This window comes from Sphaeramia orbicularis, chromosome 13 (assembly GCF_902148855.1).
Source record: "Sphaeramia orbicularis chromosome 13, fSphaOr1.1, whole genome shotgun sequence".
Lineage (NCBI taxonomy): Eukaryota > Metazoa > Chordata > Actinopteri > Kurtiformes > Apogonidae > Sphaeramia > Sphaeramia orbicularis.
In genome coordinates, this window is record NC_043969.1 from 30,817,173 (window position 1) to 30,832,859 (window position 15,687).

A 15,687-nucleotide genomic window follows, 5' to 3' on the forward strand; every position below is an offset into this window, starting at 1 on the left:
GATATTAGAGAGATTCAGACCAGCGCCTATTATTAAGCCATTTAACAATTATTCTGAAAACATACTGGAATCGGAATATCTTTGTATAAGTATCAGCAAATTATACATAATAGCTATATATGTGTCAGCAGATGGTTAGGCGTTTTAATTACATGAATACAGATTAAGTTCATTTCATGCTGTACAGGAAATGCTTTCATCTCTAGAGCTAAAAAGGTTGTGTATGCATTTTCCAGATGAAAATCATATTGGCTATAAAAACAGTAGTTATACAATCTATAACACACACACACACACACAGAGTCAAGCATTTTGTAACAAATACTTTATTGTTTTATTGGTCAGTTTAAAAATCTTGACAGAACTAACACACTGGTGATCTACAGGGATACCACAGTACACAGCCGCACACAGATAAAAGATAAAAACTACACTACACATGCACTGACACACACACACACACACACGCACACACACACTTGATGGTTTGATAACACAGCTCCTGCCTTGTGTCCTTCGCAGTCATTCAAACACATCATCATGACTTCATGGTCAAGGTTAAACAGAAGATACATTCAGTAATCTGCTGTACAATATGTAATAGTTATGCCGAAAAATACAATACTTTTATCCCCCCCAAATCGTTTTTAGCAATATATCTGATCACATCTTTAAAAAAATTGCAAATATGTCTATATACATGGAGGGGTGGGCAAACAAAATCACACAAAAATAAAGATTAAATACTTAAAATAAAAAAATCAATACAAATAGCAGTAGTTTGTGAAAAGGCAGATGGCAAGCCTTGATGTCTTCCCTTTAGTCTTCAGATTTTCATAAGATGCCATGGAAACAGACTGATGGTTTGCAAAGAGGAAAGAGGAGGATGTCATGTCACGTAATCTGCTTCTTCTACATGAGGTTCTGAAAGCAAACAAACACAGTGAGCAATGGGACAGGTGTAAATGACTTTACAAGCAGCGGGGAGTCATTTCTTAAGCTGATATACTTCTTATCACACAGTATGCATCTTGTGTAATAGTATGTGTGCTGACTCATTTTTCAGTTTAAAAACAAACTCATGACATGCAGGTTATGTAATCGTACAGAATGATCCAAAACATATCTCTTGGCATGTCTGTCTGGTTTTCTTGTTGAGCGTTAGCCAGTATATATGAAAAAAATGTAATAAAAACTGGCCATGTGGATATATAGGTCAAATTCAAAGAAGGAAACGATTATGTAACAGAGCTTAGATCATAGACCTTTCATTGAATAAAACTGCATTTTAGTTTATTTCAAATATGCAACAAAACAAAGTAATCTGACATAGTCCTTATAAATGACACAGATTATAAGAAAACAAAAAACAACAAACAAAAAAACAAAACCTGTACATATACATGAAAACAAAGTATGACTTCATTTGCACTTTCGAAAAAGGAGTGGGAGGAAGTATAACTTTTTTAATGTCACCCCTTCTCCACACAACAGTCTATCGTTTAGCTTCCTATCAGCAGAATATATGAAAAATCAAGTCCCTTTGATCAGTTAACCTCACTTATCATCTTCACATATGCATACATACACACCTATATTGACATACCAAAAAAGTAAAATAAATAAATAAAATACATACATTCATACATCCTTGAAGGCAACACCTAAGTTTACTGTCAAATTAAATGATGCACAGGAAACATGTACTAACAAAGGAAGTCATTTGTAACTTGGTGCAATAATGATGTCAGATATTCACTTCAACACAAGCCTTCAAAGTGCTAATGAAGAACGAACAGAAAAAGAAAAGAGGTTCATGCTGCAGTTGTGGCTTTTGCAGTTATTTATCTGCTGTGAAAACCCAGCCTGATTTCAAGCTGATTATGGCTTGCACTCTCTGTGATAAAACAAACTACAAACTCATTACAGACGCCTTTTAAGCCTGCAGGAAGTGTGTTTCATGACGAAAACAGGTCTACTCTTTAATGATTTAAATCTCAGTCTATTAAAGCTTGTTCACTTTTTCTAACCTGACTTTTATTCATGTAGACGTAACACCTACAGGATGTTTACAGCAGAGTTTGGGCACAGCTTTTAATAAGTAATTACACAAACTGACAGTGTTTTTTGAGAGGATGCAAGTCAGAAGACACTTTTTTGTTGTTTGTCTTCTACTTCAAACCCAAAGGAAACATCTGCTATTTACTGTGTGAAGCACGCTGACACACAGCTCACACTGTTCTGCTAACTACCGAAATGAATTTGACAAAACATCTTCTGAGAGCACTCTAGTAGTATCTACTGAACATCTAGGCGTACCTCATCTCTCCTTCGGCCAGTGGTGGAGGATCGGCCAAAGACCCCCCCACCCAGGGACCCGTAGCCTGACATCTGGACTTTGGGCAGGAAGCTCGACTGTCCATATGAGATTACATTCTCATCTGCAGATGACAAACAAATCACTTCAAGTTACAACTAATATTTATATCCTCAGTGATTGGGCAGGCTAAAAACAGACCCCCGGCCTCTAAAAGCACGCATTATTAAAACAAGAAAATATGTGGGTGCATGCACTGTTGACTGGCAGTTCTTCCTAAGCTCAAAGGGATTTGTATGAAGCATTACAATATTAATACATATCCTCTTGAATTCCAGCTGTTGTCATTTTTAATCACATATCATCTATTTTCCATTCACTGACACATAAAAAGACTGGACATGTGGATGTGGACGTGCTACGTACCCTGCGATGACCACTTTGGAGGCGCTCTCCTCGGGGGTGAAAGATGATCTCCCCTCCTCTGAAGAGTGGGTGAGTCGCTCCCATCTTTCCTGTCACCCTCTGTTCGGCTGTGGCCTAGAACGTCCGCTAAGAGCTGCAGGGAATCTACGGCAGGAGGAGGGGCTGGTGGAGCGGGGAGTTCTGCACATGATTTATTGTTACTGATTAACAAACTACACAGAAAAATACTGCACTACTAGTTTGACAAATGAATGCAAAAACACATGCTGCTTCATATTATTAGAGCAGAAATAATGCACACTTTTTCAAGACAATGCTAAAAATAGCTTTACTCTTCCCCATTAAAGGTTCAGTGGATAGTATTTAGCAGTATCTAACAGGGAAGTTGTAGATTGCATACACTTCGCCTCATCCTTCCTACGGTGGCTGTGAGAAATGCAAAAATACCGTTACAGCTGGTCTTTGGTTTTCTGTGTTTTTTGAGTCGAAGAGATGGAATTATCCAGTATACACTCTAACATAAAAGGCAACAGCAATGCACCTTAATGTTAGATGTCACCTATCATAAAACATAAAGATCAAGAAGACGTCCACTCTGAACTACTGCAGAAAGATGGGTGTACATATGAACGCTTCTTTCATAACAGCTCATTTGTGTCATTATAGCCCTAAAGCATTAATATACTTACTATATTCCACTTTTGCAATTAAATCCCCCAAATCACTTTAGACCTTCAAAGTTTAACAGAAGTTCCTTTGTGTAAGATTTGCTGCATCATACCTGCATGGCCGTGGAGCTCTCTCCTGAGCTGCCCTTCCTTAGGGGTTTTCTTCTTACTCCTGGATCTGTGTGCCTGGACTGCAGGGCTCAACTCGGCAGCTGGAACAGGAGATTGTTCTGACAAGAAAGCACACTGATGTCATCCTCAGGAAACTGAGGAATACTGAGCTGCACTTTGAATAAATGCAACATGATTTTCATGCACAAATACTTGCTGTTAAGTAACATCATAAACTAAATTAACAATGACACTGTGTGGCTTGGTCTGCCTCTTGGGGAGTCACTTCCAAAGATGTAAAGCATTACACTGAAGAGACTGTGTGGCTCAAACTGACCTTTGCTGAGGCTATCCCCATTAAAATTGTCTGCCCACTGGCTGGTGTGGTACACCTCACTGGCATCCCGGGCTTTGGTGTTGACAAACAGATCTGGGTTGGACTGGGAGACGTGGGAGCTGGAGCGGTGACGGGCCAAGAGGTCAAAGTGCTGAAGCCGTGAACTGTCACTGGCCTTGTGCTGGTCTCTCTGAGGAGAAGGCACCAGGGCTGGTGTGTAGGACAGCTCATCTTGTTTGGAGGGCACGCTGGAGAGTTCCTCCCTGGAGGCATCCATCAGGTAGGTCCTGGCAGGCAGCGGAGGACACCAGTCCTCATCGTCATCCTCAGAACTAAAGATGTAAACAACAGCAGCTTGAGTGTTCTTTTTAGTTTCTGTGATTTGTCTTGGACTACACATCACTATAGCCTGGGGCCAGTATCTGACACAGAGTAAGAATACCTACAAGTCATCTTGTAGGTATTCCTACTCTACAAGACAAACAAACAGAGAAAAATAAACTCATAGCTTTATTTTTAGTAGATGAGATTATTGTAACAGTATTTTTACACATCTCAGCAGAGTCAGTAAGATAGTTGCAGCGTGTGCAGAAAACTGCCTCAGTCTTCACCAAAACAAAGTAAACTGAACCTTACATTGGTACTCCAGTCACTCCACTGTGTCCTTGTGAGTCAAAGGATATATTTCAAATCTTTATCATTGGCTGATAGAACATTAAAATGCTTTGCACCACAATGCATCTCTGAGCTGTTTGTATATTACAAACCATCCAGACCCCACAAGTCCTGTGGATTCTGTGACTGATTATTTGCTGCTGTTTTAATTCTTTCATTTATTACACTTTTAATTTCTACGTTTTTGTTATGTTGTTTTTGGCTGCTAGTTTTAATTTTGTCATTTAGTCATTTTATGTATTTCTGTGCCAGTGTAACACAACATGCATTGCTGAGTGGTGCTGTATAAATAAATTTGCATTACATTTTGCATCCTGAGTACTATGTTTGCATGCAATTAAATGCCTTCTTGAATATTTATGAAATTCTTTTCCAGATTCTGCCAATTACCAGCCAGTGCAAAGGACCCATGAGCTAACAGTAGTTATGGGTCTTCGCTGGGTTTAATGTGTCATTCCTCCACAGTGGGAGGTGGCCTGTCAGAGCAGATGAGCTTTTAAGGAAAACAAGTCCTCCCTACATTCTTGTTTTTACAGAAAATATGTGGATTTGCAAAACAAAATGTCTCTCTTTTGCTCATTGATGGGACTTTAATACATCATAGAAGATGACAGAAAGAAAACATGAGTGAAGAAATATGCAACTTCACCTGCAACAACAGCCATGAGTGGACGACGTATCCCCCAAACCCCATGGAGTGAAACCGTGCTGCTTATTACTGAAGTTAGTTTAGTTTCACTTACTTCACTGACTGACAAGAGAGGAGTCAAGTTGCTTCTTAAGTACAGTTGATACATTGCTGGATATTTTTCCAGAAAAATTATTTCTACTGCAAAGGACATTCCATAGAAAAAGTAAAAAAAAAAAATAAAAAAAAAATATCTGAAATAGTACAATGCTGTTTCCAATCAAGGTATTCTTTAATGTAAAAAAAAAAGTCAAAACTTTTACTTCCCTGGGTTTCAGGAGGATATTAGAACTTTAATGCAGAGAAAAATTAATTGGAAAGTAACAAAAACAGTTCTCTGTCTTTATGTGTTAAAATAGGCTGTATGCAGTGCATCACAGAACTGTATTCACACCAAATGTACACTTAATCAGTGAGTCATACTTGACAAATGTATAAACTCTAATGGAGGAGGTCGTCTGGCTCAGTTAGAATGTTTTAACCAAACACTGCAGTCATTTAAACTGTTCAGCTCTGAACCCATTTCTCAGCCTACCAGCTGACAACTTTTTTTTAAAATAAAAGGAATATATTTCATAAACACACTGTTTCTCAATAAATTTGGGTTCAAAAGAAAGGTAGCACCTGTGACACTGATGTAGAAGTGCCAGAATCATTATCAAATGTACTATTTCAGAGTAAAAGCAGCTAGAACACAGAAGAAAAAAAAAAAATCTATAATTTTCAGCTCTGCCTAAAAACAAGCACAATACTGAGGATGAAAACAGGTTAGTCTCCTGTTCAAACAAAATGTTCTGATGACTGTAGGTTAAAACATTGCAAAGAATCATTTAACATTATGTTTGTTGCTTTATTTTAAAAAAAAAAATAAAAATTCCAGACCAGTTTAAAAAATATTTTGTGGAAAATTTACAGTTGTACTTGTACGTGACCTAAATATATATGGAGATAATGCATTTCAGTGTTCAACATACGGTTGAGTATCTGGACAGTTATCTGGACAGACTGGGTTGATCTTTGCTGATCCTTCCTGCAGATCTTTTGAGGTTTTGTCCTGTGCTGTGTTGGCCAGCAGTGGAGCAGTAAGAACATGCATGCAGTACTTGAAGAAACTTAGGAATTCAGTCTTCTCAGTTTTATTGGTGGAAGCCAGCATGTTTTCAGGGTCAATGAGTGTCCTGAGCAGACCCATCAACTGGACAGCACCTCCCAATTCTGGGTCAGAGTCACAAATCATCTGCTTGATCACCACATTTATGAGCAGAACATCATCATCTGTCTGCTGTGGCTCTTGCTTGACAAACTCCCTCACCATGGAGGGACTGAGTTCCACAAGGTAAGAGAAGATGTCTGTTGCTGCTGCTCTCACCTGCAGATCATCCATTCCCATGACTATTTCCAGAGCAGGTAAGATGCCAAGGTTTGCAAGAGTTTTAAAGAAAGCATCTCGGTTTTGTGGCTGCAATGTTTGTGAGAAAGCACAGAACTCCTTCACAAAATTCACAAGCTCTCTTCTTTTACTATCCTCTGTAGCTTCATCTGTGAGAAGTGCAAAGACTTCAGTTAGGAACTTTTCATCCTCCTGCAACATACTGACAATCTCCACCTTGTTAAAAAAAGATGAAGGAAGTCAGCGTGGAGAGAAAGTTCTCTTCAAAGACAGACAGTGTGGGTAGGATGATGTCCTGGATGTACTGTACCCGGTAGGTCTGGTGTATCTTCTGCCGCAGCTCCAGCAGGAGTCCGTGATAGGGATCACCTCCTTAAACTTTGCCGTTTTGGTCAAGAACTCCCTGTGGCGTTTAGGCTGAACAAGTGCTGGGTCATACTCAAGGAAGCCCACCACATCCATGACACAGTCATCAGAGAACATCACCTCAAACAGAGCTGCCTTATTGAGGAACAAAACACCTCGGACAATCTCATAGAGATGATGCAGACCTTCTCTGTTATCCAGGTCCTCACATACTCTGAAAAGACCCAGAAGCTTCTTGATGTAACCCTCACTCATCAAGGCAAGGGCAAGTTTTTCCCTCCGGGTGGGTGATGACAGAACAGAAGTGACCAAGTCAGCAATCTCCTCCAGTCGGCTCAGCTCACAAGGAGGAAGCTCCACCAGGTGGCTTGTCTCAGGGATTTCTTCAAAGCGTTCCTCCTCAGATTCATCAATTGGGTCCTGTGTTATATCAACAGCAGGGTCCTTCCCTTGCATCTGACAAATTTTCTCCCAGATTTCATCACAACCAGCCTTCTCCTGGAAGCTAAGAGCCAGGTCATAATTATCTGCTTCAGACCAAACAATCAGTGTGTCTTGCTGTTTCTGATAAGCAGTATTTGGGCTTATCTTCGACTCCAATAATAGGGATCCATCCGATTCGGCCCGAACTAATAGCGATATTCCCTTAAGTCTTTCAACAAATGTAGACGAAACATGTCCGGTACCCCTATTGTCCCACTAACGGTCTTCATTTAGCGTATATACTTTCACTCGCCGCCGAGTGTCCGACATGGTTAACCGAGTCGCAGCTAGCAGGCTAGCTGGCTGCTAAGAAGCTATCACCTCACCCTGTCTAGTGTTTTCCTACCCTCGACCTGTTAACTTTGTTTCCACCCGCATGTTATTAAAACATGCACATCTGAGTAAATTTCACGAAGCTGATGAAATATTTTAAAGCCTATTTCATAAAGCCATTACGTTTCAGACGTAAAACAATTCAACAGGAGGCCAAATATTAACCAATAAAATCCACAGAGAACACAACAACTCTAACGGCCTTTTTGCTAACGTCCACAAACCGCCATCTTGTAATCCGATCTTGTGTTCTTTTTTTTGTATAGGATGTGTGTGTTAATTCTAGCAACCTTTTGCAGTTCACATGTTGCTAAAATGCAAAATGTACCAATCCAACACAAAACAGAGAAACTGAGTCAAGTTCAGTGAAAAAAATGTCAACTGTCTTTCCAGTTATGCCCTGGAAACTCAGAACTGGATGAAAAACAACTCAAGGAACCACCTCCACGATTTCTGTTGTCACTCCAGTGCCGTCAGAGCTAATTTAATGATGGACGTGTCACTGAAAATGGAAAGTACTAATCCAAACTGTCAGATGGTGGCTAATGTCATTACAAAAGACACGGCACAGTCAGAACAGCCCTCAGATCCCACCCCGTTATGTCCGCAGTCTAATCTGTCAGTACTAGTTAGAAGAGATGCCCCCTCCGTAACCCCAAAGCTCAATCTATTCACTGCCTGCAGACATAACTGTTGTTAATTCAAAAACTCCCCAGACTCCGAACTTCACCCAAGTTTTGTTTGACAGCCTTGGCAGAGTTACAGGGCAGGTTTGATATGCATCAGGCTTAACGCTCCCTGTCGTTTAGGTGAAGTCAGAGGCATTATTGCTAATAATAAACTCACTAAATGAAGATTTGACAGCAAACAACGCAATTGCAGGAGGAAGGAAAAGCTTTGATGTGTAATTGGAAAAATACTGAGAGTTGCCATAATGAGCCTCACCTGTGTTTCTCCTCATCTTGGTCTGTCCTCGTAAGACCTCTGTCTTTATTGGCAGGAAGAGGCAGAGAAAGAACATCCACCCAGGTGAGAGGAGATGACTTGGATGAGGAGCCAGTGGACCTCTGCTTAACCAGTTTATCTGTAAGGACACAGGACACAGTCTTTTATCTGCACTTTAAATGATCTGCATGGCTCAGAACCCCCCCTTTTACTCATATATGTGAATGTCTGAAGGACCTGATGATTCATCTTCAAGAGCCCTTTTAAGGATCCTTAGAATTACTACATGATGAGCACTTTAACATGCAGGGCCTGCTTCCCCATATGTTCATCATTACTGCAGTTTCTACCCAGTTTTATATCCAAAGTGTGATCCACTCTGATTTATAGTGTAAAGGAAAGCACATGAATGCATTTAATGTAATTTTAATAAATAAATCTGTCTCATCTGTCTGAGCAGAGGCAATCAGTGACACATGCACACATCAGAAGACAGCCTTGTCCATTTAGTGACCCCCCACCTCATTCCACTACCTCTTTTTATATCTATCTTATATTAATTGAAACTGCACCTTGATTTGAACTGACTCAGTTTTTAATGCACTGCCAATATTTATTGAATACAACTGAACTATTTATTATGCTTCTTGTGCAGATCTGCCTGTCTGTCTGTATCATGTTGTGCCTATTGTGTAATAAATTGCAAACAAATTACCCGTTTGAGACAAAGAATAAAACTGAACTGAACTGACTGATGCAACAAGGCTGTTTATTTAAAGATCTATTTCCACTGGCTTTATCTAAATTTCACATGATCAATATGATGCATTATTTAGGCTTTTTTTTAATTAAACAAACTTGCGGCAGTTCATATCAGTTTTATAGATTTTCAAGACGTACATAAAATCAACTGGGTGGATGAAATTTGCATTGATTAAAAAAAACATTAATGAAAATGCTGGTCCAAAAATTTCTCAATGTATATTTTACATGAGATTAATGCATTGACTTCAGAACTTTACCATCAAATGTTTGACCATATAATATCCATTAACATGCATTAAACAGTTTGTCTTATTTTATGTAAATGCATAATGTGTGCTTACTGAAACCTCTTACACAAGATAAAAACTATATAAAACTTATAAGAGAATGTTTTTCACAAGATATAGGGATGAGGGTTATTAATTGTCATCATATGTTAACTGTTTTTTGTGTATATATTTCATTCGTTGAGTTATTTATTATTTATTTATTCACCAGCACAATTAAGAAAAAGATAGGTAAAGATTATGTGTGTATTTGTATGCGTGTATGTGTACTTGTATGTTGTGGGTATATGTATAAACGTATGTATGGATACATGTGTATATGGATGAATGAGTGTGTGAGTGAGTGAGTGAGTGTAGAGGAAAAAGGAAGGAAGAGGAATATATATATATCATTAATGATATTTTATGGAGAGGGGGTGGGATTAAATGAGTTACATGAGTTAGTTGATATTTGTATTATTATTTATGTTGGCTTGTTTATTTATGTAAAACTTCATTGCATGTTTGGAATAAATCACTAAACTCAAATCAAATAAAAAATGCAACTTTCATAAAAAAAAAAAAAAAACAGATGAAAAAAGTTAAAGAAAAATCCTGCATTTCAAGTTGGAAGAGGTAGATTTTGGAGCTTCATGAGTAAAGAAAAATGATCATTGAAAGCATATACAGTATGTCGTAACACATTGTGCCTTAACTGTACTAATTAACCCATACAGACCCAAACATCCACCATCGACCAAAACCATCTACTGATCTGAAGTGTTTAATACCTGTCGACTAGTCTTGTTAATAATTGTAAATAACTGGTGTAAAATGCAATTTGTCATCTTTTCATTTTCATCAGATATGACCCATTTGGACGTTTAGAGACTCCATAGTTATCGTGGAAACACCATCATCTTGTACAACATTGATTCACCAGTAAAACCTATGGAGTTTGATAAATGACAGTAGATGGACACACTTGTTTCATGTTAAGTTAATGTTATATTTTGCTGAAAAAGTCAGATATTTAAATGACCTAAAATTAAAAACTTTTCTTTCACTCACAGTTAGTGGTTGAGTGAAGCCATTTATTATCAAACAAATGTGTTTGCTCTTTTTAAATCATACTAATAACAGAAACTATCCAAATGACCCTGATCCAAAGTTTACAAACCCTAGTTCTTAATCCTCTATATTGACCCCTTTAACATCAATGACAGCTTGAAGTCTTTTGTGGTAGTTGTAGATGAGGCTCTTTATTTTCTCAGATGGTAAAGCTGCCAATTCTTCTTGGCAAAACACCTTCAGTGCCTTTAAGATTTTGGGTTTTCTTGCATGAACTGTATGTTTGAGACCTCCCTAAAGTACCTCAATGATATTAAGGTCAGTGGACCGAGATGGCCACTCCTTCACCTTCCCTTTTTTCAGCTGTAGCCGATGACAGGTCGACCTGGCCTTGTGTTTTGGGTCATTGTCATGTTGGAACATTCAAGACTGTCCCATGCGCATTCTGTCAGGGTATGTAAACTTATGAGCACAACTGTATGTGTAATACAAATTTCAGTGAGTGTAAAGCCTCACCGTTGCTTTTCTTGGTGTACTGGAGCTTTGCGTACTCAGACCCAGACTGACCAGAGCGGATGGTCCACTGGTCCAGGTCCTGCTCCAAACCCACCAGCCCGTTGTTTGACAACACTGGGTTACTGCTGTAGGGGTCCGGACCCTGAGTGTAGGATGCACTGGAGTAGGTGTCGTAGTACGCCAGCAGGTCGTCTTCAGCAGCCGTGTTAATGGTGCTGTAGATGGGACTGTCGTTGGAGGCCATGCTGTGCTTCTCTGACTGGTTTGGGTAGTTTGTAATACCGACAGCTGCCAGGGCAAAGGACAATTTTAAATAAACAATAGCAGCCATATTACCAGAGACCTACAACTGCGTCATTTCATGGTGTGAGCTCTTACTGTTATAATATCTATCTGAGTCCAGTTTTCCAGAGCAGCAGTTGACAGACTCTTTGCTGTGGGTGAGGTTAGGAGTAGGCCAGGAGTCAGCCAGCCATGGGTAGTTCCCCATATTTGATCCTAACATGCCAGGACTGGAGACAGAAGTGAGAAAAATAAGTTTTATGTCACAGAACATGAGACCAAAAATAAATAAATAAATATATATATATATATATATATGTATGTGTATATATATATATATATATATATATATATATATATATATATATATATATATATATATATACATATATATATATATTTTTTTTTTTTGGTCTCATGTTCTGTGACATAAAACTTATTTTATATATATATATATATATATATACATATATATATATATATATATATATATATACATATATATATATATGTATATATATATATATATATATATATATATATATATATATATATATATGTATATATATAGTGGAAATTATGCTAATGAAATCAAATCTGCAGTTTACCCTCCATTGATGATTCCAGATCCCTCGCTGTGAGCAAAGCCAACTGGAGAAGGAAAAAGTGCTTACTGCTTTGTCATAAATCTTGTTTAATTAGAACAGATGATGCATTTGTCTTTAGACTGTTTGAAGACAGACTGAGTAAAGCTGTTTAAGATTTTGCAGCGAAACAAACTCCGTTCTAAGTGACCTCTTTTGGGGGTTTGGGGTGCAGATTTTAATTGATACTTTATGAAGACACGCTGTTGACCTATATACATTGAGTGCACACAAGAGACCTGCACAAGTCATCCTGCAGTACGTACAAGCCGATGCAGATGTAATTCGATCAGTAGATGAAGTGTGTCGAGCTTACGCCATTTATACATAACAGGATATTAACAGAGCCCATGTAGTGAACTATGAAATAATGCCATCTGTAGTGATTAGTAATTACTATAGCAGTGATAGTCACAGTGAAATATTTATAGGCCAGTCAAATTGCCTATGTCTATCCTGACCTGAGGCTGTCCTCTGCGTATTTATGAATATGCGTAAACATCTCTCAAAGTCAGAAAACAACTGATGTGTTTATGTGCTTGTATGCCAAAGGGCATGTTCAGAAATAAATGCAGCGGTTACTCTTTACATGCAGGATACTACACTGCGTCTTCTGAGGATCTTTATTTTTTTCCTGACATGAGAGCTGCCCAGTGGGGATAGATACATTTTAATTAACTGAATACGCAATGAAAGTGTATTCATCGCTTTGCAAAATCCAAACTGAAATTAAAAACATTCATCACTTCTCACAATATTCCCAATAGTCTATTAAGAAGTTTGTCAGTGTCACTTGTTGAAAAAATCGGATGCTTTGCTCCATCGTTCCTGCACAGCTAAAGGGCAAGAGATGTAACAAAATGCACAAGAAACTAAAAAATTTAAATTATTTTGGTACTTATTATGTACTTAGTGCCATTAAAAACACACAGGTCAGAATAATATGTATATTTGGAGATATATTAAATTAACCCTATAACGCCAAATGTATCATATTTGACAGATGGGTTTTGAAGCCCTCTACATGATCAATGTGATATTTTTTTCTTGAAAAACCTGATGTATACAATTAGATACCTGCAATACACAGATGATCCACCAGGGGGAGGAATTTGTTCACCAGAGCCTTTCCAGTGACACTACAAGTGTCGCCAATGAGGAAGGAGGCAGAACTTTGCCAATTTTGAAAAGGAATTACCAATTACGTTTGTGTTATATTACATTTTTGTTTGCTCAAAAATAATAATATTTAAGCATTGAGACCAGATGTATCAAATATGGCACAAAATTGAAACTCAAACATGCAAACTGATATTTGAAAAAAAAAACTGGGGTTGTTCAGAAGGACCAAAAAAGACTCCAGTTTCAAAGAACTGGAATTTTCTGTCACTGATTTAATAGTTCAGTCTTTTCAGGGTTAATCGGTTTGTGGTTACCTTCATATTAAAGAGGGAAGCATTGGTCATTAGGGAATGAATTGTGAACAAATTGTGATCAACTTAACACGTTTATTCAGTCACTGAATACAGGTACTCTGAAATTGAAAGTGTCATCATTCAGTATTGGGTGTGTCCACCTCTGGGTTCCAAACAAGCAGTGCAGCGACGACGCGTGGAACTGACAAGTTTTGTGATCCTGTCCTGAGTCAATCTGATCTGGCACCAATCTGGTACTCAGATGACTGATTGTACTGCAATGACAGCGCAGAGAGCGAACGACTTCACCACTACTCAGACCTGCTCATAACATGCCAATGGCCCTTTCTCTCTGTTGTATCTTTGTAGCCTTTATATAAGCTATTGACCACACCTAAAGTCACCAGTCATGTGTGACTCTGTACAAGAGATTCGACTCAATGTCTGACATTAAGGGATTAGTCCAAACGCAGACGTCGTGTGCATCAGGAATGAAAAAAATACATGTTATATTAACTATGTTACTCATCTCATGAGCAACATATACAAAATAAGCACCTGAGCAAATCATTTTCTGGAAATTACACCACATGTTTGGTTTTTAATGGCGTTAAGTATACATTGTACAGCTTATTACAGTGAATACTTCGATACGTACCTGCTGGTGTGTATGCAAAGGAGGTGGTATAATGTCCCAGCTGCTTCCTTCTGTGGTGGCGACAATACAACCAGCTACTAAAGCCCATTAGCACCAGCCACGCAGCAACGCCCAGTCCTGCCATGAAGGCTGGTTGGCAAACAACATTTGTGATCTGCTCTGATAAACTAAAATTGCCACCTTTCTTCACAGATTTGTCCACTGGCGAAGCTGAGAGGACGAGAAATGAGAGATAGACCAAAGACAGAATGAAGAGCTGTAATAATCTGTTAAATGTTTCTGTTCTATCTACTTTTTTAGATTGTGCAACAGCATAGAAACACTTAGATTGCAGTAAAAAGTAAAGTAGACAAAAGACAAATCTGGAAAAAAAAAAAAAAAGCAACACACCTCCTCTGGGCTACAACCTGTCTAGATAACTGGCAACGCAACTGACAAGATGGTACTTTGAAGTCATAAAAGCAGAGAAATGTACTGAATCAGACATTTCCCCTCATACTATCCTCCTCAGCTGCAGCCAAAAAAGTTATTTATGACTTCTTCTGCTAAGTGCATTCACATCCATTCTAATAATCTTCTCTGGTGTCACATGCAAAACATAAGTGCTGATGATGCCTCGGAGTAAAGTCACTCACATGGCACAATCTACATTTCGCATTCAGAAAAACTGCTTATGGTAAACTCAGCCGGGAGCGCACTTCTTTATCTGTAGTAGCTGCAAGTGTGAGTTACTCACTGAGAAGCAGACTGACAGGTGGGCTTTGAGCACCCACACCCAGGCCGGTGACAGCAGCCACCACAACAGTGTAGTGAACGTCGGGCAACAGGCCTGTCAACAAGATGGAGAGAACAGCTCCGTCCACAGTCCGGTTGATCTGGACATCCTGATCCACACTGCTGCTCAAACACCACACCTGGTGGACGTCACAAGGGTTAGCGGTTGAATGATAGACGCTGAGATAAGATCATTCTTCAGAACTGAGACTTTATGTAATAGTAGATGACAGCAAATAAAAATGCAGCAGAGATGAAAGAGACAAAGATGTGAGTGATGACAGTTTTAAGTCAGATATCACATATCGTAGTAGTAGTAGTAGTGGTTTATTCGGTCGTTAATTACTTTAAACAACAAACAAAACATATCCATTGTTCTATATACAATGCGACCAAAAGGGTTTAGGCTGAAGTTAAAACTTATTTTGCCTAACCCTATTTACAATTAACACAATGTTTCCACATGAAAACAAACGAAAAAATTTTCAATGTAATCATTGCTAAATATACAACAGAAGAGAATACATATTTAATTTAATTCAGGTAAATCATGTCCT

At 38.5% G+C, this 15,687-nt stretch overlaps 2 protein-coding genes across 4 annotated transcripts in view; both read right to left on the minus strand.

The window, feature by feature from the left end:
• Positions 1-310: 310 nt before the first annotated feature.
• LOC115431413 (roundabout homolog 2) overlaps positions 311-15,687 on the minus strand; it is a 60,874-nt gene continuing 45,497 nt past the window's right edge. For 2 of the 3 annotated variants that reach the window (XM_030151739.1, XM_030151738.1), the window contains 11 exons: positions 15,093-15,270; positions 14,357-14,566; positions 12,248-12,290; positions 11,736-11,869; positions 11,358-11,645; positions 8,740-8,878; positions 3,860-4,191; positions 3,525-3,641; positions 2,744-2,923; positions 2,320-2,441; positions 311-924 (listed from right to left, as the gene is read on the minus strand). In XM_030151739.1, the coding sequence (XP_030007599.1) occupies positions 913-924; positions 2,320-2,441; positions 2,744-2,923; positions 3,525-3,641; positions 3,860-4,191; positions 8,740-8,878; positions 11,358-11,645; positions 11,736-11,869; positions 12,248-12,290; positions 14,357-14,566; positions 15,093-15,270 (1,755 nt within the window). In that variant the 3' untranslated portion in view covers positions 311-912. The remainder of the gene's footprint in view (positions 925-2,319; positions 2,442-2,743; positions 2,924-3,524; positions 3,642-3,859; positions 4,192-8,739; positions 8,879-11,357; positions 11,646-11,735; positions 11,870-12,247; positions 12,291-14,356; positions 14,567-15,092; positions 15,271-15,687) is intronic. The other variant, XM_030151741.1, reaches the window with a different exon arrangement.
• LOC115431375 (serine/threonine-protein phosphatase 4 regulatory subunit 3-like) lies at positions 6,181-8,014 on the minus strand. The gene is given in 3 exon segments (XM_030151692.1): positions 6,181-6,840; positions 6,842-6,955; positions 6,958-8,014. Coding segments are annotated over 3 exon segments (1,548 nt in total). The 5' UTR covers positions 7,732-8,014.